Source organism: Centropristis striata, chromosome 4 (genome assembly GCF_030273125.1).
Source record: "Centropristis striata isolate RG_2023a ecotype Rhode Island chromosome 4, C.striata_1.0, whole genome shotgun sequence".
NCBI lineage: Eukaryota > Metazoa > Chordata > Actinopteri > Perciformes > Serranidae > Centropristis > Centropristis striata.
This window is the reverse complement of record NC_081520.1, coordinates 6,799,246-6,823,734: the sequence shown is the minus strand read 5'-3', so window position 1 is coordinate 6,823,734 and position 24,489 is coordinate 6,799,246. Positions and strand designations below refer to the sequence as shown.

Below are 24,489 nucleotides of genomic sequence, written 5' to 3'. Positions count from 1 at the left end.
TTTTTGTGTCACTACTCTTCTAATGCACAACATGGGTCAAAATGACCCATATCCATTTTTTAGCTAAGTAGCTTGCTAAGCTAACTACTTAGCTAACTTCTTGGCTAAGTTTCTTGCTAAGCTAACTACTAATTTAACTTCTTGGCTATATAGTTAGCTTTGCTGCCACTGTCCACAGCAGCACATTACTCAGCTTCTAGGCCACTTCTCCTGCCTGCTTCTCCAAAACGGAGGCTGTGGATAAATACTCATACAACCATATTTCAAAAAATCCAAACTATCCATTTATGCAGCCTGTAGTTTCAATAGCTTGTGAGAATTTTACTGTCCGATCCAACTCTGTCATGCAATACTGAGCAACACATACATGCCTTGAAGTGCAGCGTTTTCTTATGTATTTTCCCCCTGGAAGCAGCATATGCTATGGAACTGTGACTACAGAAACTGTCTTTGATTTAAATGTATGATGAGACCAGCATTACCTGCTGTTGACCTACAGACTGTAAACAAACCCCGGACATTTGCTGATAGACCTTAGTGAGATAGTTCTTTTAAACAGTGTGCAGGCTCTCCATTAACATTGAAAGCCATTTTTAGCATGTCTGGTACTCGTAGTGTGCTCTACACTAAAATGCATGGGCAGGCATAAATTACACCTGGATCCAGTGTAACATTAGTCATAGTTTCCTCCACTGTGTCTCCCCACAGTATGTTTTAGTTACACCAAATAAAGTGCAGCTTTGTTCAGCCAAAAGCTTGAATACTAAGAGTTTTACTTGAGAGTTTTCTTAAAGGCATGTATGGTTGCCACCTTGAAGCATCAGTGTGGTATAGACTGGCATCCTGCACCCTAATTAAAGTGTAGATTAGGAAGTCCTGATCAGTTTGCTGCAGACTGAATCTATTTTTTCTTTGTTTTTAAACGGCTTGATTACAATTCTCCGGCTTTAGATGCTTCATGCTTGAAAGTTAACTAACACTGTCTTGTTCGACCATCCATACGTGTTTTGTGACCGTGCTGCTGTCACTAAAAGTAAAGGATTAGTCTGTCAGGATACATGCCACAATAATGACTGACTGCATCTGTGTTTCTGCACTTACATGTCAGATCATCTGGATGGAACAAAAAGCCTTGAACAAAGTTTCCATGTGTGTTTTGATCACATTCCACACAGCTAGTGTGTGTGAATGTATTTGGTCCTATTGAAGAGTAAAATGTCCTTTTTGTTCCTCTCGGACCAACTCCTCCTTCCTGTCTGCCCACACACACATGCAGCTTTATACAGGAAGATTTAAAGGAATACTTCACCCTGAAATTCTTGAATTCTTAATCCTTAATAGGGCACTCATTGAAAAACTTGCAAATTTCAACCCTAGAGAATATTGGAGGATATTACATACTGCCAGTATGTGGATTTTGGAATGTGTAAAAAAAAACATACGGACCCGGGGGAGGTTACAAGATTAAAGTGGCAAATCTATGAGAAAAAAATGCACAGATTTGAGATTTAAAGTGGTGAATCTGTGAGAAAAAAGTTGTTGTTTTTCCACTTTAAATATCTTAAATCTGCGACTTTTTTTCTTGTAGATTTGCTACTTTAATCTAGTAAATTTGTAACTTTACTCTCAAAATATTCTGGTGGTTCTACGATCTCACAGAAAGACATGGGGACCTCATTTTGATATCCACTGAAGTTACCAAATATAGTTCTTCGCCCGATAAAGGGTTAAAGAAAACGTTTTCTTCTATCAGTGAGAAAAGAATCCAAAAACGTCCAAAGACGTAGGTAAACAATTAGTGGATTTAAGTAAATGGGGGTTTAACAACAGCAGAACTATATCAAATGATTTGTTTCAAACTCTCAGACACGTCTTGCAGTTTAATCCAAGTCTCATTTCACCAGCTGTCTTCTCTCTCCCAATAGTGTTGTCACGATTCTGGAGTTTTTTTTTTTACTTTGATCATCGATATATCACTACTTCCCAAACACATGCCATTTCACCAAAGTCTTTTAGAACAGGTTTCAGTTGAGAGTCAATTACAAATGGTCGGAATCTTTGGGATTGTGTGTCTCTGAGCTAAGCAGTTCTGTTAAGCATCATTCATTTTTGTGCATTGCAAAAAAAAATGATGTCAAAGTCATGCAACTGCAACTATGCTGCTGGAAACTTGCAAGAAGAAGGAGTCATCTCAGAGAGGAAGAAATGGTCTCTTGACAGACGAACTGTAGTTTTTACACTGTTTCTAAGAAGTATTCTATCTAGAAGCAACACAAAAATAGATCAGGAATTGATAAGGAATCTGAACAATAAGGAGATTGATAATGGCACTTCAACCACGACCATCTCAGCCAGTCTGAACAATTTGCAAGTAAGTATTCTTCAAGAGTTCAGAGAGTAACTGATGTTCAAATGGTCATTTTCTGGGTGAAGTGTTCCTTTAACATCATGGAGCAGCTGACACACAAGGTGAATTCTGATCATGTATTTGTGACTCATTGTGTGAAGATGCTCTGTATCTGGATATACATGCAAAATGTATAAACCTCTGTAAAATGGGCCAGAAACTGTTTTGGTAAAAAGTAACATCTGAGTGGAACGCAGGATGCTGGGAAGCTATGGCTCTTTATAAACTTTTATTTCAACAGCGTTTTGTTCGTTTGGTTAGCCAAGTCTGACAGTCTTCACTTTCCTAATGGTTGGGAACATCTGTTTTAAAAAGCAGAGAACTGACTGTTGTTGTTCTGTCTCTTTTCACTGTGATTTGCATTTTTATACAGTTTATAACAGTAGGTATTTGTTTCCACCCTCTCTAACTTCATCAGTGGTAGGCGCCGTCTGCCTACTGAAAACACTACACTCTATATGTACAGTACACTGATTTTTACTATTTACAGCGCGTGTGGAGAACCGCCTTCATCTATACAGTGTATTAGACAAACATCACCACTTTATAAGAACCTTTTGTAGTAAACAAACTTAATGTTATTGTTATTGTAAACATTCCACTCCTTTTTTTCACACAAAGCTCCGCCTCCTCAGCGAAGAAACGTGAAGCCGTACCAGTAAAGATGGTGCTACAGAGGACAAGCAGGAGAGACAGGTTTCTGTTGTTTCTTGGATACATTAAGTCTGGTTTGCACAGGTTTTTGTTCCTCTTCTCTATCCTACAGGACAACTAAACCCCCTGGCTTTGAAATTAATGAGAGAGTTGTTGGGAGACAACATCCAGAGGCTGACCTGACCTTCTTTACATCTCTTAAATCTTCCTTTCACAATAAAAGCTCTCTTTCTTTCTTCTCTCTGCGGTAACCTTTTGCATTCACACTTCCTGCCCCTCACTTACACTTCCTCTCACCCTTCGTCATGCCTGTAACTGTGCGTGCATGTTTTTGTTATGATCTGTTTACACATGCTTACATATAGTGTGTGTGTGAACATGTATCTGAAGTGTTTTAGTTTCCCTGCATCAGAGGCCGGGACACTTCCAGGCCACAGTGAGCCCTGTCAAACAGATGAATCGTACTAGTTTCATGTGGAGCTGTGTCGTGTGTTGAAGTATATGTGTGTGTTGCTGTGCAGTATTCTTCCATTTCCTTTTTAGAAGCCGCTGATGTGGCAGTAGGCCTCCAGGCTGGAGAAGAGGATGTAGAGGAACCACAGACCCAGGAAGAGCAGGCTCGTCACGAGGCGGGGCCCCCGGGGGCCGCCGAGCTCGCCGCCGATGGAGGGCCGGCGCCGGAACAGGAGCACGCCCATGCAGATGAAAGCGAAGATGGTGAAGAGTGTGACGGAGAAGGCCAGCGATCCCGGATCCACCTTGAACTCCTTCCCTTTGAATTTCCAGTAGATGGCGGCAACTGACCACGCCACGCCGATCCCCAGGAACACGTTGACCGCGTTACTACCGGTGACGTTACCAACGGACGCATCAGCGTGCTGGTCCTGCATGGCGGCCACTTTGCTAGCAAAGGTGTCTGAAAAGAGAGAAAGAGGTAGAGAGAGTAAAAAAATGACCACAAATAGGCGCACAACTATCACAGACACCAAACAACAACAAAGATACATACAACAACTACAGAAAGAGACAAAATAACCACAAAGAGATATCACATAACTACAGAAAGACTCAAAAGACACATAAACGATTACAAAGAGGCATAAAATAACCACTGTCTGTTTCCTGTGTCACTCTCATTGGCCCTCATTTATCAAACGAGCGTACGACAGAAAGTGAGCGTAAAGTGGGCGTACGATCATTTCTACGCAAGGCTCGGCATTTATCAATTTGGAGGGTACGATCAGATCTCAGTCTGCTCTCAGCTCGTGTACGCAGGTTTGAGTCAGCATGAGGTCCACACGTCTGAGTCTGAGAATTGATCTTAGACTATTGTATCGATGCCTGGAGCTGATAAAACTCTGTGGTGTTTTGTTTTTCAATGGTGACAAACCAAAACATGTTTAGGCTACATCATTTATCATTAAAACATAATTTAAAATAAATAAAGACTGCGACCTTGATATTCTTTAACCAGAATACTAGCTGAGGCTGTTAAACGTTGTTGTCATCTGCTGTTTACCGTTATTATTATTATTATTATCGTTATTATCCTGCTTGACACCGGAGCGTCAGCGTCTCCTTCACCAGCGGTTCTGACCCAAATAGAAACATTTCCAATCAGCGCTGCCACACGCTCCTCTGACTGGGACATAATTCAACTAAATGTAAAAAAGGGAATAATATATCTCCATCATAATAATAACAATATTTGGATATTATATATGCTTTTAGGCTTTATATATCACAATGTATAAATGAAATATTCCAACCTCACCAGGAGTTGAATGCTCCACTGCTACTCTGCTGAAAGCACCACTGATTTCCTTCCTTTTCACTTTTTATGCTGCCAAACAAAACCAGTTTGTTGTGTTGCAGCTGTTGGACGTCAGCGTTTCACTTTCTGACTCTGAGAAATTCCTCTTCTTTTGGAATTAAAACTTACTTTTTAAAACATTGTTTACCTCCTTCAACCAAAAAGCTGTGCTCCAAATGTAAAATATTCACTGAACTTGTTTGAGTTTATAACTATAAATAATTTTATTTCATAAACCTCCGTCGCTGCGTATTTCTGTTAAATGTCTATTTCCTCCTGTTGTTATTTGTAACGGTGCACTTTGCTAATAAAGCTGACTTTAGGGGGAAAAATCCTCTTTTTGGCCGTATTGCGCCCTTCGGTGTCATAAACTCTCAGGGCGAGCCTTCTGAATCGGGTATGTATTATATATATATATTATATATATTAGGACGTGGTATATGAATTACACTTATTTCGAGCCGCCACATTTATCAACAGCAGATCATTCTCACGCTGTTGGAGAAGATACGATCATTTGATAAATCACATATGAACCCTGTCGTAAGACGAAATATCTCAGATCTGCGATCGTTTGATAAATGAGGGCAACTGTCCCTGCAGAGGTATGAACTGAACTGTTGAAATCCTGTTGTTCTCACCTTCTTGGCGATGAAACTGAGAAACTGGTTCAACAACAGAAACTTTGGCACGTAGCCAGAGAAATCCATTTCACTTTGCTTCCGGGTAGGTGGAGGCTCAGAGAAACTTGATCTGTTGTCATGTAAACTATTCTCATGTAGATGTTAATTGAAAGGGTCAGTGATGTGTTTTCCTTCTCAGTTTCTGTAATCCTTTTACACAGCTTGTACTGAAGCTGGATGCTGTATTTTCAGTGTGATTTATTATTTCAAAATACTTTAATTGGATTTTTACAAATGGATTTAATTTATGGTTATGAAAACATAAGGGTTCTGCTGATGTCACAGGGTCTGTGCAGCTTCAGAGCTGGCCCCTGTTTTCTCCTCCAGCTCCTCACACAGTGTCAGAGGACGCTCTGCCTCACCTGGAATAGAAGTTCCCAGAGCCACAAACACCACGGCGGTGACGGTGTCCCGGAGCCCCACGGTGCAGCCAAAGTGTGACGCCAGATCTCCGATGATGGCGGTGAGCAGGCCGATAACGCTGATGGAGACTAAGAAGCAGGCCCAGCCGTTCCAGTACTCTGTGGGCGGGACGCAGGCGAACAGAACCTTCCAGAACACGGTGACGAAGTGCATGACGTAGTCGTAACAGGAGGGAAGACGCTCTTCACGACCCTCCTCGTCATCATCCCCGTCCCCTGAGAGGAGAATCACAGGAGGAGCGTTAGAGCATATACACATACATATGTACATTTAAATAGGGCTGGGAACATGGATACATTTAAATATTCACATATTCTGTTGGGACAATATTTTGTTTGACTTTTGGTTCTTTCACAAAGTACACGGCAAGGTTATTATAGTTAAAGAAAACTAAAGAAATAACGAAAACCTAACGGAAACTGTATTTTGTGGTTACAAAACTTACTAAAACTAACTAAAATTATAGTGAACTGAATTTGAAACAACAAAAATTGACAACGAAATTAAAACTAAAACTAATGAAAAATCCAAAACTATTATAACCTTGGTACACGGTCGCCAATAAAATTGGAATAAAATATTTTTGGCCTTTTTCCATGAAATTATTTTGACAATGTGATTTATTATTGACGGATAAAGTGAATATCTTCGATAAACTGTATTAATATAATATAATATAATATAATATAATATAATATAATATAATATAATATAATAAAATAAATGGAGCAGCTAAAATTTCAATTAGTGCAAAAAGAAATCAATCTCTTTCACAACGAAAATGGAACTACAAATAACAGACGATTCAGTCTGAAAACAAAAATATTTCAACTTCATGACTTTGGGCGACCGTGCAATTACACAAGAAGTTTTTGATAAATAATAATCAGTTATGTGGATAATATCACAAAGTGAGTAAAGGCAAATCATAGAATTGACTTTTAAGTTAAGAAATAACATTTTACAGTAATTCAGCCTTAAAAACCAGGAAAAAACAACACTTACGATATACAAATTCTAAATTGATATCTTGTCTCGTATCAATAACATATCTATATCTTGTCCAGTCTTTATTTACAGCATGAAGCTTCCGGCTGGCTGGTGCTAGATTGACATGAACACACTTTCACATTTCATAAAAAAGAATGCAAATTATATGAAAAGTTAACCCAAGAGAGGAATAATGACTGTCTGCAGTGAACTGTTACTTCCACTAGATGGTGGTAGTGAATTATAAATCTGACTTGAATAAAGACACTGGCTGAACATGCAGTGATTGCAATGAGTGATTTCAATTTAATCAATATTTTCAAATTTTGTGATTTCCCCTGGGCCATATACACTCTGAACTCACCTTTCCTTCCTCTGTGCAAGAACTGTTTTATTCTGTGCAACAATTATAACTCTTGTGCAATAATCAACACATGGAATAACTTTTCACTGTGTGCTGCTAATGTGAACAAATTAATCTGTGTATGACTGACTGTGTCCTTCCTTACCCTTTTTTAAAATATATGTTAATATATATATTTATGTCTTTTTTATGTACATTTTATGTGCATTTTATGTGCTTTATTTATGTTGTTTTTCTTTTTATACATTTCCTGTGCACTGATTGGGTGGAGCAGCTGCAGTTTTGTACTCTGTGCAATGATTACTTTTTTTGTTGTAAGGACTAATGTAATGTTTTTAGGTAATAAGTTAGTCGTGACCATGTTACCACATTTTCTTTTTTTTTTCATCAACATTGAGTGCTTCTCCTCAATCACTGCTGACTTGCGACTATGCTTCCAATTCACTAAACCTCGCCTCCAACACAAGTAATTACATGTATCATTATCAGAAAAGATGCTGAGGAGGAGCTAAACATTTGACACACCAAACAGGAGAGAGAGTAATGTACAAACAGATTAAATTAGCCATAAAGTTGCTACAAGAAGGAGAGAGATAAGTGCTTCAGCAAAACTTGCGGAGGTGTAAATAAAGTGAACAATCATCTGCATAATGTTTAACTTTTACAGACTTACCTGTATTTAGTGATGTGGACTTTACATTGGGGTACAAAAGAAACATTTTTTTGTATATTGTGGTCATGGTTTGTATGATTAATAGATAAATAAATACATTAAATTGGAGATGTATTTGTTTGGTAAGACTTGTGGTGTGGATATTTCTTTACAATAGATGTGACAACAAACCAAACATCATATTTTAAAAGCATTTAAATAACTTTGAAATTACTTTACTAGTTACTTTCAATGAAGAGTTAGTCCGTGAATGGTGAATCACACTTATAGCAGAGGTGCCATGTGACATTTACATTTGTGACAGCTGTTAATGTGTCTACACTGTAAATAATCGCTGTGAAATCTACATTTATTGACTGTATTATTCACAGTTCATCTCTGTTTTTGATTTTTACAGTATCGTGCTGTATAATTTACAATAAAAATCGGTCCTTGTGACAAAATTACAGTAATCAAAGCATTACTGTGGAAAATCACAGTAGTTAAAACATTACTGTAGAAAAAACAAAGTAAACAGTGTTGTACTCAAAAGTAAAGTAGACTACTGTATTCCATGTCTTTCCATCATCTTATCATGTTGATCAGAATCGGTCCTATACAAATGCTGTTTGAATAATTAACTTAAAATAAACACACAAAACATAGTATGGAAATCAATTGTAAAACAGTAAATGTATTAATATTATTTTATTTAGTGTATAGAGTAATTCCTTGCAATTACTAGTTATTTCTATAAAATGTAATGATGAAATTATTATCAAATTAACAGAATCGTTTACTGTGCCGTATTGCCGTATACACTACCATTAAAAATCACAATGTTTAACTGTTTTTTTATTCTTACAGTAAACAAATCAGTACTGTAAACACAACTAAAAAAATCAGTGTTTAATTGTTTTTTATTTTACAGTATAAAAAACAGTACTGTAAATAAAAATACAGTAGTTCTACTGTAAATAATAATTACAGTAAGTTACTTGTTAATTGCTGCCAATAACTTACTGTAAAAATCACAGTAAATTCTTTACAGTGTACACACACTCTCACACACACACACACACACACACACAAACAGAGCTCACCTGCGCTGACAGTGACCGCCTCCACAAACTGCTCCCTCCAGGAGTGTGTGCCGATCACCAGCGCCAAGTTGGTCTTTTTAATGAGCTTGTCGACGGTGCTCTGCCAACCAGAAGAAGAACACAACACTTCATTAGCAGCCAGTTAGAGTAGAGGACAGGTGACAGAGTCGTTCAGGTGAGACAGAGCTTGTTATCTGCATCTGTCCGTCTCTCTTCATATGTGAAACACCATTAGTCTGCTTTATTTAGAGATTTCTCTGCTAATGCATCTTAGTGTTATAACATCTTCTCTTTTATTTATTTATTTGCTTTTGCTATAATAATAATAAAAAAATAAGAATTATATATATATATATATATATATATATATATATATATATATAAAGGCACTTACTGAACTGTACAATTTTAAAAAAAAAGGAATATATTTTCTAATTTCTCCTTATATATATATATATATATATATATAATCATGCTCTACTTCTAAATTGTTTAATTATTGTTTTTATCTTTTTTATATAGCTTTTTTAAAACTTAAAAAAACTTTTTATTGTTATTATTATTTACTTAGTTATTTTTTATTTACTTTTATTTTATCTTACCTTACTTTTTTAAAATGTATTTTATTTTATTAATTTCTAAGCTGCCTCTAGTGTTTCCTCACTGCTCCATGTTGAGATGGAGCTTCCTCAGTTTGTGCTTTGTTTTTAATGGGATGGTGGATGGAGGGTCAGGGTGGAGGGTTGGGGATGGGCAGAGGGTGTTTGCTTGTTTCTATGTTTTATTATTATTATTATTATTATTATTACTCTCTCCTTTTTAATGTAAACTTTGTGTTACATCTCTCTTGTATGAAAAGTGCTATACAAATAAAGTCTGATTGAATGATTGATTATTATACTCAGGCATTTTTTAAATCTTTTTTTCCCTAAACGACATTGACTCTGACTCTTGTGCATTATTTCACTCAGGTGAATTTTTGATTTATTGTTAATATTTCTTATATTGACTCAAATTTGCGTACACGAGCTGAGAGCAGACGTGAGATCTGATCGTACCCTCCGCTCACGTCCAAATTGATAAATGCCGAAATGATCGTACGCCCACTTTACGCTCACTTTCTGTCGTACGCTCGTTTGATAAATGAGGGCCTTGTCTCTAAAAAAGGTTTTTAAATAGTTTAAAGAGTTTGTCTTATTTAAAATTTGTCCAAAAATAAACCATTTGAATTAACCAAATCCTGTGAAAAACACAATATTTTGCACTCCTTGGAAAAGGGAAGCCATGAATGACTCAGCTGAGACCAACAGTCACATGACCATAATTCAGTGAAACCTGGATTTCAAATCCACAGAAATGTTGCAGCAACCAGACCACATATCAAGGATCTAGACAACTTTCTCGTCTTGAAAACTGTAAGACATTTTTAAATGAACATATTAACCATCCCAAAACCAGCTGGTGGGTTTAAGAAGCATGTTGATCAGTAAAAGATCAATTTTGTGATACCTCATTAAAATAATTTTAATCTACATGTCTAAATTCAAAATTTGTTTAAAAATAAACCATTTGCACTAACAAGATAATGTAAAAAACACAATATTTTGCACTTCTCGATGCAAACGTAAAGCCATGAATGACTCAGCTGAGACCAACAGTCACATGACAATAATTCAGTGAAACTTGGCTTGGCTGTTTACACAGAGCAGAGAGGAGAGTACAAGAGAGGTTCAGAGTAAAAGTTGTAAAATGTATATAGTTCAATATATATTTAGCATGTGTTGCACCCATTTTCCCCCAGTATTGGAAACACTTGTGGGCACTGGACACCCAAGGCAAGTTTCACTGAATTATTGTCATGTGACTCAGTTTGTAGAGTGCAACATATTGTGTTTTTTACAGAATTTGGTTAATTCAAATGGTTTATTTAGGACACATTTTAAATAAGACAAACTCACAGCTTTACGATTTCAAAACACAAACAAAGAAAAATAAAAGTTTCAGTTGAGGGCACAAACGGGTTAACTACAACAACCGAGAGCCTCAGTCCACTCACATTGATCTCCAGTGTATTAAATCATATAGCCAATCATACAGAATTACATTATTCCCCACTACACACTACCCGCAAATCATAAGAGACAAGGCCAAATATATATGTCCACAAGGGGTCAACTGACTTTGTAATTTAATAGAGGAGGAGAATATTAAATTTGGAACTGCCGACTCTCCATTATCCATTTTCTCTTTTTAGTGCTCGCTTTATACTCTTTAATCTCCTGTATTTAATTCTTAAACAATTCATTCTTCGCAGAGAGAAGCAGACATTTGATTTATTCACAACATCATCATTTTTTAGGGCTTACTATAAGACATCCTTATTTTAAAATACTATTTTTATTCTTTATTATTCTTTATTGTTCTTAATCTGTTTTATTCTGTAGCAGAAGGAGCTGGAGTCCTTGTTTATATTATATCTGTGGATTTATCAGACTCAGAGGAGTAAGAACACGACCCAACGTCCCCTACTTTAAGTAAAACAGTATACTATTTAGTTCACAGAAAGTTAACTGCACATGAGGGAACTTTCCTAATTAAAAATCCATCATTTTCATTTACCTTAAGAGCAATTAAAACAGATGGATTAGCAATATAACATCCATTTGTGAATTGAGCCTTATTGGTATGCAAGTAAACTAAGCAGATTTTATTGCTTGGAGTGGCAGGCTGAAGGGATTGGCTTGTGTGGCGGCTGCTTTTATTTGCTTAAATACACCGGAGCCCAATGCACATTTCAAATATTGGCATGACTCGCGGTCCACTTCCTCTGATTTTGCTCTCTCGGGGATCGCAGTGGAAGCCTGAGAGACAAGAGAGTGTAAGTTCTGCACGCCTCAAGCTATCTGCTGCATCAGGGGCAGCTCGTGCATTTTCAATAATTCAGACCCGTATTAGACCTGCTCGCTTAGAGGATTAGGAACCGGGTTCTCTAGTGTGAGAGAGAGTGTCAAGGTGGATTACATAACATGTCTAGAAAAAGACAGTTCAGTCCTTTAGGCTACAGAATCGATGCCTGGAACACTGCCGAGAGGACAGGACCACAAGAATGAACATTTCTGCTCTGCACACTGCAATCAATATTTGGTGTGAGCACCCTTTGCCTTAAAATCAGTATCAATTCTTCTAGGCATTTTTTCACACAATGCCTACACTGCAAAAAAGGTGTGCCTAAAAACAAGATAAAACACAAAATCTGAGGGAAATGATCTTGCTGCATGGACAGATAATTTCACTTGACAAGATTTCTTAAATTAAGAAATAAGGATGTTGAAAGCTTAAAATAAGAAATTAACTCTTACAACAAGATACATTATCTAACACTTCTAAATCAAAAGATTTTTTTTCATCTTGGTAAGAAACAAATAATTGTCAGGTCACTCTGCTCGGGCCAGTTCATCGCTGCTTGCAGCTTTAATTTATCTTGTTTTAAGAGTTAATTTCTTATTTTAAGTGTTCAACATGCTTATTTCTAGATTTAACAGTCTTAATTTAAGAAATCTTGTCAAGTGAAATTATCTGTCCATGCAGCAAGATCATTTCTCTCAGATTTTGTGTTTATCTTGTTTTTAGACACCCCTTTTTTGCTGTGCAGTGGCTCGTACCAGCAACGCACAAGTTCAACACATCGTCTGGTTTCAGCATCATTTAGTAAAAACTTGACTCTCTACTAAGATTTTAAGGGATTTTAAAGAATTTTATTTGTATTATACTTGAGGATTTCCATTTTATGTAACTTTATACTACTGACAGCTTAAGTTACTGTCAGGTTGAGATTTAACATAAAAACATCAAGTTAAAGTGATTAGATCAAGTTAAACGTCACAGTTTATTAAGTAGTTAAAATGAGCCCTTAAGAAAATTAAAATGCTGCTTACATAAATGCATCAATAATAATTTCTTTCTGCATAATGAGTACTTTTACTTCTGATACTTCAAGTACATATTGATCCTGATACTTTCGTACTTTTACTTCAGTAAGTTTTGAATGCAGGACTACACTTTTACTGCAGTAAAGGATATGAATACACTGCAAATTATTTGTTTCTTACCAAGATAAAAAAACAACAACTTAGATTTAGATGTGTTAGATAATCTATCTTGTTAATTACTTATTTTAAGTGTTCAACATCCTTGTTTCTAGATTTAACAATCTTAATTTAAGAAATCTTGTCAAGTGAAATTATCTGTCCATGCAGCAAGATAATTTCCCTCAGATTTAGTGTTTTTATCTTGTTTTTAGACACAGAAGTGACTTCTCCAAATGTGAAAAAGTAGCTCATTTCAAAAAGCTTATTTTTTGTTGAGGCTATGTTTAAAGCCATTTAACAATTCTAATCTGTTAATAGGGTGTACTGTATTGCATTTAACTTGACCACATTTCCTGAACAAATGGCTATTTGTTTTTATTTATTATTGATTTATTATTATTTTGTTACTTAAAAACAAATCTGAAAAATAATTTGTTAAACAGCACTATTAATGTCACAATTTTGATAAATGTTGTGGAGATGCAAAGAAAAAGGCACATTTGTGTTTCTGTAAGCAGAAAATCTGTCTAGTTTTTTTATTTTAAAATAAGAAATATTATAAACATAAATACCATAAACGCATAAACGTTTATGTCACATTTCAGATCTAGGGGTAGTTTTTTTTTTAAAAACCCATCATAAATTTGTTCTATGTGGTTCACTTGGTCTGTTGTATATCCCCCATAATTTTCTTTCAAGGATAAATAGGTCTGGGTTCTTATGGGTTAAACAATGTCCCAGCTTTCTGTGACTCTGGGTTGTGTGAAGATAAATGAATGAAAGCTGCACCTTGAACTCATACGACTCCTCGATGACCACCTCCAGGCGGCTGTGCTCTCCCAGGATGGGTTTCCCCATCTCAGCTATCCTCCGGGCCTCCTCCTCCTCAGCACTCATCTGCCCCTCCGCCCCCTCTGTGGGAGGGAGAAGAAGAAGAAGGACACCAACAGTGAGCGTGGACTGAAACTGAACGTCGCAGATCTAACGCTATCAATAATAGATTGTGAGTCAGCATTTTATGTAGCGCAGAGTGAACGCATGAGTCTGAAATATGTATCCGTGAGCGTGTGTTCTCACACAGCATGGGAGAGGATGACAGATGGATGATATCTCTGTATGTGTGTGTGTGTGTGTGTGTGTGTGTGTGTGTGTGCGTGTGTGTGTGAGAGAGGAAGCAGAAAAACAACAAAGAGTGACACAGAAAGATTAGAGAGGTTGATCTACAGGGAGCAGGTATGTAAAAACATTTGGATTGTACCAACCAGAGGATCAGAAACACCTTCATGTCACACACACTAGCCATGTTTCCATTAAAGTTTAAGCACATTTTGAAGCAAGATTTTGAAATGCTGCATTCTAGAAAAATGAGAACCAGGCCCTGTTTACACGAGGACGCTTTGCGGGTAAAAACGACAAAATGTCTTATCAGAAGTGCCTTTCGTTTAGGAGGTGATGCCGTTTTTGGAGCTTAAAAACGCAAAAATCGTGTGTAAAACTGTAATACGCTCCGCCGTAGCGTGTCCGTCTACACTGCCAAGACACAAAACTCTGCTCAGATCTGCTCACGTCACGTACGTGTTTACGTCACATACATGCTCCAGTACAGGGAAATAAACAAACATGTGGGATTATTTCCATGCGTTGGACCTTCAAGCTGCTCTGGCAGCTCTAATAAACTTACAGGAGTCTTTCCACCGAATGTACAGGATATGTAGAGATAGTATTAGTGAACAGAGAAGGATCTGGAATTCCCTCTATCACATTTTGGATGCACCAATTGGTCGGAGGCGAGCCAGACGGCTTTGGACGAGACCTGGGAGATCTAGTGATGGTGGAGAACTTTGTGGAAGGAGTAGCTGATGAAAATACGTGGCGTGAAAACTTCCACATGACCAAAGATGCTCTTATCGCTTTAAGGCCCCGTTTACACAAAGGGAAAACGCAGATGTTTCCATGCGGTTTGGCCTCTCATTTACAGGAAAACCTTGTTTTTATCACAGAAAATGATTATTTTTAAAAACTCCGGGCAAAGTGGAGGATTTGGAAAACTCCGGTTATGTGTTGTCATGTCAACTGGGAGAAACGGGGTTTTAGGTTCTCATGCTCATTCTATGCGGCAGAAAATGCTTCACGTCATGTGAGCTCCCTGTTTACAGTTTGTTTGGCTCTCATGGATGCTGTTAAGGTGGTACTCATTTTTACGTTTGTGCAAACGCTTTTGGTCTGTTTGAAATTGAAAATACAACTGCTATACTATATCGAGCAGCAGAGGCGAAGGAGTGCACGGAGGTCAGCATTTTTACTGCAGCTTTCCCATCCAACACGTATGTACATTGCCTGCCAACGCTGCCGCCGCCGATTTTGGATTCGACCTGGGCGAACTGCAGTCTGGTGGGCAAACTTCGAGAAAGAAGTCGTCCATCCGGAGGAATGGCATGAGAAAACGATGTTGTGTGCACAATGTTATTTTTGGAAACGGAGGGGGGAAATATTCGTTTCTCTAAATACCCTGCTATGTATAAACGTTGCCTAAGTGATGCCGCCTGGCATGCATACCCAATCCAATACCACACACTTTTGCGTCTCCGTATGCACGCAGATTTCCTCCCAAAAACGCTTGTCTAAACACGGAATAAAAAGTGAAGATGCGACGCCACTTTTGCATCTTCTGTTCAGACCGTCAGTTTAATGTATTGCTGCAGGGCTAATCCGTCAGTAAACAGGAGGAGAGGTAGAGAGCAAACAACAACAAAAAAGTGGTCGTTAATCGGACAACTTTGGCCACCAATGAGAGAAAATATGTCTTCAGGAATTGGATTCAACAGGGTAACTTAAAGTAAAATGTAAAGAACTTATTCAGAACAACATTGTTCCATCTCCTGTTTAGTGCATTAACTATTTTTTTTAAAAAGAACAGCCTCAAGTGAGCGTAAAATCTTTTATGTGCATTTTCAAAAGTTTTATTGAATTTTAGTGTTTCCATCAAGCTTTTTCTATGAGAATCTCCAAAATGCAAAGAGAAATGAGTGGATGGAAAAATGACTAGTGCATGCAAACGAGTAGATGAAGAAAACCTGCAAAATTCATGTACAAGCTTTGATGCGCGTAGTGTTTGTGTGAAAATGGCCAAAGCCAGACTAAAGTGCAAGCTAATTCAAGGAATTAATTCATGTTATCTGTGCAAAAGATATGCAGACAAAGAAAATATTACAATGCAAGAGATCAAGGTAATTTACGGAAAATTCCCTCCAGTCAGCAACAAGGCGACAAAGACTTTGATTTTTTATACTTTTTTCAAATATCAATGCCAAGCTATTCAATTTTCAAGTTTATCATATTGCATTGATTTTAACAGCTTTTATGTAGTGTGCACTGTGCAGCCGTATTACCTAGTGGTAAGGGTTATTGGACTGGGACTTGGTAAAAACAGATACTCAATATTAAACGACTCGAATTGGCGAACAGAGAGAGAGAGAGAGAGAGAGAGAGAGAGAGAGAGAGAGAGAGAGAGAGAGAGAGAGAGAGAGGTCTGATTACCTCCACCTCTCTGTTCTGAGACAGGAGGTGATTGGAAATGGAACTAGCAGTAACGTTTTCTCAGTTTATTAAAACACATGTTTCAGTTTGTGCGTTGATAAATTCTGCAGCCCAGGTTTTTAGTCAGTTTGAACAATTTGTAACATTGCTATTACAGACAGGAGCAGATAAGAAACTTAAATGGAGACTCTTTAAATGTATAGATATAACCACGAAACTTCCCCAGTTTATTATTTACATTAAAACAATATTTATATATTTCTGAAATTTTATGTTTAGATAGACAAATGACATGTTCACTCATAAAATATGTACACATTTGCATATATTTCCTGGACATTAATCTAAATGTTGGATGCAGCAAATTTCAAAGTCATTATTTTATTTTGTTGGTACATTAGAATCAAAGTTTTTTAAGTGAAGGAAATTGGGATATCTCTTTATATCATTTAGTAAATCTGAAAATACTGTCAAAGCCATGAAAAAAAATCAATTTTCGTCATGTGTTTAGGAACAAAATGTTGTATAAATCAGGGTATAATTGATTATTAAAACCTTCAGAATAAAGTTAGGAATATAACTGATTTTGTGGGTCTGTAAATGGAGCTGAAGTTGAGATTTATGAGAAAAAAATCTTTTTGAGAAAACGGCCTTTAAAGATTCCATACATTCTGAATGGAAATTACTATTTGGAGACAAAATATTGAATCTAAGTCACAGAAATGACAATATAGAACATGTCAAACACATAAAATAGTGCAGGAGAGTGGGATTTTAGTGGGCTTTTTAAGGAATGTTTAGACTACGCTTGTGGTACTACTTTACTGAATTTAGGAGAAATTTTCAGCCGCAAACGGATCAAATATATTAAAATATACACCTAAATTTTTGTTTTTGGATATTTTCTTTCCACTATTCTGAAAGAGAAAAATAGCCCAAAACTTAAAAACTGACCAAAATCAATAATTATATTATTTCCCCATCTCTAGGATTCACCCACATACTTTAACATTGCCTGTCATGGCTTATTCTACTGTTTCTTGCAAGAAATGATTTTTCTTCAGCTGTTCTTAATGATATAAAGAGCTCATTGGGAATTTGTAGTGTAAATTTACTACCTCTCTGAGTAAGAAAAGTCGATTAAAGACCAAGTCGAAGTTCCTTTTAGTTTTCTTTATTATCAAACATCAGAATACACTGCCTAGGTACAGCGGAGGAGAACTCTGTCTAATCTCAAAGGCTTCTGAAAATAAGTGTCCCTTTAATAACAGCCCTTGTTCTCTCTGGCTTTTCTGTCTTTGTGTAAGATCATTAAATTCGAATGTTACGCAGCGCATCGGGAACGAGCATGCTGCTAAATCTACTTTTTAACCTTAAAAGGATACAACCTATACTTCTTTATATTCAAATTCCAACGCCTCGACTGTCTCACAACTCCCAGATCTTTACAGTTAATTTTTCTGGTTTAAACCACTTGTTACAGTTCTGTTCTGAACAAAAGGCCAGACTGTAGCCTCTGCAAAAAAGCCAACTTGTATTTTTTGGCCTAAAACAGTGATTTAAGTTGGTAAAACTTGGAAATATAAATTACTGACATTTAGGGCAATAATGTAAGTTAGCACAACAAAGGAAGCCAGTTGTATGTTCAAAAACAAGTTTGTGAGTTGTTGTTACTTATATCTTTAAGTTGGGGTTCACAATAAGGGACAATAGTTCTGATAACTCTTATTTCTTTGTTGTGAAATTCGGTCATTAGCGAAAGCTAGCGGCTAACTGATGCTAGCGACTAAGCTACAAGCTACAAGAGTAGCCATTAGCATATCAATGCTAACTCAAAATTGTGGTCACAACATTAGCTGACATTCATAGCGGCGTTACAATCGTGCCAGAGAAATTCAGAGTTGAGCAAACTCAAAGACAAAACTTTAAATATTTAGTTTAATTGTCCAACTTAAAATTTTATCGAAGTTTGTTGCCTTGAAATTTTGAGTTCACCCAACTTTTCTTTTTTTGCAGTGCATGTATTCATTCACACACCTGTGAACGCAGCATCGGGAGCCATTTGGGGATTACTATCTTGCCCAAAGATATTGGGCATCTTCGGCATGCAGGCTGCCATGGTCAGGGATTGAACCACCGACAATCCAATCAATGAATGACCGCTCTACCAACTGCTACAGCCGCCTCTTGATAACATTGAGCCAATTGTGAGTTTTTCTTCCCCTGCTTTCATTTAGTATTTGAGAGATAGACAAAGGGCTCCCAACCACATGAAATTAGAGGTAAAAATGTTGCCCAGTTTTTTGCCATTGATCCACTTCTAAGTATCCAAGTCGCAGACTTAGAGAAACTGAACCAATCCAAGACTCTTTTCTCTTTGCCAAAGAGAGGTTGTAACCAAGGCCGCTTTAATGCACGGGCTTACCTGGGCTGAAGCCCAGGGGCCTCCCAAGTTAAGGGGCCTCCCATGATGAGCTGAAAAGGTCACATTGTTTTGTAACTTGTCAGGTTTTCTGTCAATCACTCTAATCGCACGTTACGTCACGCAATGTAACGTAACTTACGTGGCTGCTGATTGATCTAAATAAGGGGTGACCCACGTGCCCCCATAGCCTATGGCGGGTGGGCTTACCTATCAGAATGTCTATAGTTAGTTCTGGGGCGTGTCCCTCTATGACTGTCAATCAAAGATTGAGTGGAAAAATTAAGCACCGGAGGTAGGTCGCTGTCCCACACACCGGAGGGAGCGGAGGAAGACGTGCAGGTGGATGTAGCGGGAAAGGAGCAGGGGACCGCCCGCAGCAGTGGAGGGGAGGAGGAGGGGGGAGCACACGAGCCCCAGAGAGAGGACCAGGCTGCAAACCAGTCAGGGGGAGACCGAGACGAGTCAGATGACCCGTACAACAGTGACCCGGGCCGCTGGGGAAACAACAATGACCCAAAAGTGAGCGCTTTTAGGGCGAAAATGGGACCGGAGTCCTGTCAAAATAAAGACGCTAACGTGTCAGCATCGGAACGCCAGTATAAACAGCAGAAGATTTTTCTCAAAAATGCATTTTGAACGCAAACTGAGTAACGGAGAGTGTGTGCCCAGAGAATGGCTCTGTTACTCACCATCAGCAGGTACTGCGTTTTATAGCTTGTGCAGGTTTTAAACTGTTGTGGTTGTCAGTGGTGGAAAAAGTATTCAGATCCCTTACTTAAGTAAAAGTACTAATACCACACTGTGAAATTACTCCACTACAGTAAAAGTCCTGCATCCAAATCTTACTGAAGTAAAAGTAGAAAAGTATCAGCATCAAAATCTACTTAAAGTATGAAAAGTAAAAGTACTCGGGTTATGCAGAATGGACCCACTATGATTGTTTTATATATTCTAAATATATTATTACATTATTTGTATTGGTGATTTAAAGTATGCAGTGTTTTAATTTTGTAAAGATTGGGCTCACTTAATTACTTCATATACTGTTAAAAGATTTAATTAAGACAACGTCTAATCACTTTACATTGATCATATATATTATGTTAAATCTCGACCTGAAAAGTAACTAAAGCTGGCAGCTTTATCCTAGAGTAAAAAGTACAATATTTGCCTAAAAATTTAGTGGAGTAGAAGTAAAAAGTTACATAAAATGGAAATACTCAAGTAAAGTACAAATACCTAAAAATTGTACTTAAGTACAGTACTTGAGTAAATGTACTTAGTTACATTCCACCACTGGTGGTTGTGCATTGTTTTTGAAATGCATATTTTTTAGATGTTTGTCTAGATTATACTGCAAATCTTCTATTAATGTTGCTCAGTTTAATCTTTTTGGTACCTGGCATTAGGCCATGGTGCTGAATGGAGTGTGTTTGTGTGTCTTTGTAGGTGCATGTAATTGTTCACAGGGCCCACTGAGGCCAGAGAAGAGGCTCCTACTTTGATCTGTTGCTTTTCTTATGCTTATGCTGTTGTTATTAAGTTAATAAGTTATTGTTTGTTTGTTTGATTGTATGTTTGTGCAGACAGGTGATGGATGATGATATTTTTCATAACATTGTTTAAAATCATCCTTTCACACATTTTGGTTTTATTATCACCATAAGTTGCTGTGTGTGGTTGTTAAATAAAGTGTCTTGTGTTTATTCTCAAGTGGGATCAGTGATATGTTAATAACAATATTATTGTGTTTTCTGACTCAAAGAGGGAAAACTCACTGTTGTATGTCTCGAAAGAAACTAATGCATTTTGTGGTGTAGATTACCTAGATATCACACTTTTTTTAAAATGAGACTCTATAAATCGAGGGGATGGGGGGCCTACAAATCTCTCAGCCCCGGGGCCTAACATTAGGTTAAGGTGGCCCTGGTTGTAACAGTCTGTTGGACCACAAAGAGCTTTAGAAAGACTTCTTCAAGCCAGACGCTCTGTGTAAGTGGCAATTTCTCAAACGTCCCTTCTGCTCAGGAGTGAGAGAGTCGGGAAATAAAGAGGTGAGGAGGTATGGAGACGGTGTGTGAGGAGCAGGCAGAGATTACAGCCCTCCCCTCTCTCTTCTCTGTCTAATTATGAAAAGAAGTAAAGCAGCATATGGCAATCATCCCTGCAGCATTCATTGGCACTATTTCAAGCTGTCATAAACACACAAACACACGCTCAAACACTACACTTTACGATGTAACAACTTTCAGCCTTCAGCAGAAGAATGGCTCTGCAGAGGTCGTCTCCCCTGCTGTGAGACATCTCCTGCAGCACATTGATGTTGCAGGTCTTTCCACTTCCTCAGCATTTTTCATTAATCCGTCAGCCTCTCAATTCAGCTTTGGCTGCAATAACTGTCGGTCATTTTAAGGTTAATATGAGCTTCACCCAGAGCACTGACGCCTTAACCCTTTGATGCACAACATGGGTCGAAAGTCACCCGACATAGTTTTTAATGTTCTATATCTTTGCAATAAATTATTTTCATCATTCATTTTTCCAGGTTTTCCTCAGTTAGCTTGTTTTTGACCTTCTTGCATCCTAATTTTATGTTTTTACTTTATTATTTTTGAATAAAATCCCTTTATGTGTCACTACTCTTCTAATTCCATTCACAGAATGGGTGAAAAATGACCCATATCCATTTTTTAGTGAAGTAGCTTGTTAAGCTAACAACTCAGCTAACTTCTTATCTAAGTAGTTAGCCAAGTAGTTTGTTAACTACTTAACTAACTTCTTGTCTAAGTACTTAGCTAAGCAGTTTGTTAAGCTAACTACTTAGCTAACTTCTTGTTTAAGTAGTTAGCCAAGTAGTTTGTTAACTACTTAGCTAACTTCTTGGCTAAGTAGTTAGCTTAGCAAGCTACTGAGCCAAGTATTTAACTATGTAATAATACAAAAACTTTTTTTCTTCATAAAGTATGAGAGGCAAAATTGAAGTAATGATCTGTTGTTATCAGAAACAAGATATTTAAAGAATACGTGGAATATTCAATGATAAAATAAGTTGATATCAAAAGATGGAGCACAGAAACACACAGCAGCATTAAATAACATGGGGAATGAATGTGACCCATGTTGTGCATCAAAGGGTTAAACATGCATTCTTTCTAATGGCCAGCAGAGGGTGACTCCAAAAAGAAGTCAGTTTGTATGTAAGTAGAAATAAATGAGCCTACTTCTCACTTGATTTATGAGCTCAGTAAACAGTCTCATGATGAGTTTATGGCCTCAATTGTTCGTTCCAAGTCTTCTTCAATACAACATGATGTTCATTTTGTAAATTATGATTCCAGTTAATAGACGATAAAGCAGGTTTTGCTTCAGGGCGTTATGATTGATGTGAAGAATTGTTGTTCCCATTAGTCACTTGGAAAGAAAAACATGGAGAGATAGAGTCCAGGTCGAAAAATACAGATTTTTTTTCTTGTATTATGAATTCTGGAACCGTTTTTAAGACTTCATAAGACAAACAACATGATGTCAGTGCCTTGTGCACATTGGGAGAAATAAATGAATAAATCTTCTTCCTTTCTGGGCACTAAAAAGCGTTCTGGCACCAGGTTTGACTTGTTTTTGGCAAATCTGGTTTCGTTGGATTCAGTTGCTGCTGTCTGGAGAAAATTGTCGCAAGCTCAGAGGAGTTTCTGCTCAAAACTAATCTGAACTCAGAAATCAGTGAGTCTTCTCCTCTGCAGGATGAATTCATTTAGATTTCAAGAATCAATAACACATCCCTGACTCATGTTTACTTCATTCTCCCTTCTGCTCGCTCCATTTTGTATTAAATGTAAGAACATTTCCATATAGACCTATAAATCAAGTGAGAGATACCCAATCACTCGCTCTTCTGTCTCCGCACACGACTCAATAATAAGAAGCAGCGTAATATTAAAGTACAGCACAATATGATAACGTACAGCCACAAACACAGTGGATTTATTTCCAAACTGTTTCATTGTGCTGAGATTCACAGAGGCCAGGTCAGCTGTGATCCAGAAGTAAACAAACAAACAAATAAACACCCGTTGCTCCCTGAGAAAGGCGTAGGGAGAGAGATGCCAGGAAATGTGAAGCAGTCTAGTAAACAACAATAAACAAAAGTCCCAGCTGTGCAGAAAACATGGGAAAAACATTTAGTTTTCACAGTCAACAAATAGTTTGTCCAAGCCAAGAGAACATATATTTTATATCTGAGGAACTGAGAAACCAAAATGCAAAAATATAATATCATCAAATTTACTGATGCCCTAAATGTTTAAGATAATTAAACAGTATGTTGATTTCACTGCTGAACTAAACAGTATTTGCACAACGTCTGCCTTTGCAGAATAGTGTTACTCTTGCAAATAAATTATGGTATGAACAATTATGATTAAGTGGGATTCACTGTTCAGCAGATTAGACGGTGACGAAAGTTTGGTGCATCTTGAGCTGAATTCTCTTATTATTCAGAAAACAAATGCTTTTTTAACATTTCCTTCACCAGAAAGCTGCTTTAATTCTGCTTGTACCGAGGACAAAGAGTGCTGACGTGCTAAGGTGAGCGTATTGTGTCACTTCCAGTTTTCTGTGTGTGGTCGTATTGTTGTGCTCTTGCTAAATACAGTTAACTCTGTTAAAGTTACACATTATAGCGGATACCTGTCCGCTTTAATGTGTAACTTGCAGATGACACACTGTTGCCCTTCATCTGTTTAAACTGTTGTCCTCCAGAAAACGCTACAGGTCCATCACAACACATAACACAATATTTATGAACAGTTTCTATCCTTAGGCCATAACAATAATTAAGTGAATTGAAAACAAACCCCCAAAATACACATCAACTTTAATGTGAAATAACTTATGTTTATTATTATGTGCAATAATACCAATGAGCACTTTTTATCCCTTTTTTAACTGCATACGTTGGCAATAACGGTGTGAGTAAATGGTATAAATGCTGGAGCATGTTTTGATATTAAGTATGTAAGTGGGTCATTGACAAATAAGGGTTGGCAAGATGTCAACTGGTGTAACCACAAAAGAATGATACATATTAAATACTTTATCCACCTACAGTGTATTTAAGTGGACTTTAAAAATAATTACTTCATTTTAAAAAACATTAAATTCTTTTTTTTTCAGTATTTCTACATTTACACATTTCATCAAGTTTTGACAAATTGTGTAAAATGTGTTATATACCATAGTGTTGCAATGTACACATGGATTGTATTATTTTCTCATTTTAGTTAACATTTACTTTCCTGTATATAATCAGATTTTTTATGGGACAAAAGTTACTGGTTACACCAACTGACTG

At 37.2% G+C, this 24,489-nt stretch overlaps 1 protein-coding gene across 2 annotated transcripts in view; it reads right to left on the bottom strand.

Annotated features, from left to right (window-relative positions):
• Positions 1 to 1,604: 1,604 nt before the first annotated feature.
• slc8a2b (solute carrier family 8 member 2b) overlaps positions 1,605 to 24,489 on the bottom strand; it is a 49,546-nt gene continuing 26,661 nt past the window's right edge. The window contains exons 10-14 of one of the 2 annotated variants that reach the window (XM_059330823.1): positions 21,912 to 21,934; positions 13,967 to 14,074; positions 9,090 to 9,189; positions 5,920 to 6,195; positions 1,605 to 3,977 (exon numbers count right to left, since the gene is read on the bottom strand). In XM_059330823.1, the coding sequence (XP_059186806.1) occupies positions 3,601 to 3,977; positions 5,920 to 6,195; positions 9,090 to 9,189; positions 13,967 to 14,074; positions 21,912 to 21,934 (884 nt within the window). In that variant the 3' untranslated portion in view covers positions 1,605 to 3,600. Of the gene's footprint in view, positions 3,978 to 5,919; positions 6,196 to 9,089; positions 9,190 to 13,966; positions 14,092 to 21,911; positions 21,935 to 24,489 lie in introns of both variants that reach the window. The other variant, XM_059330822.1, reaches the window with a different exon arrangement.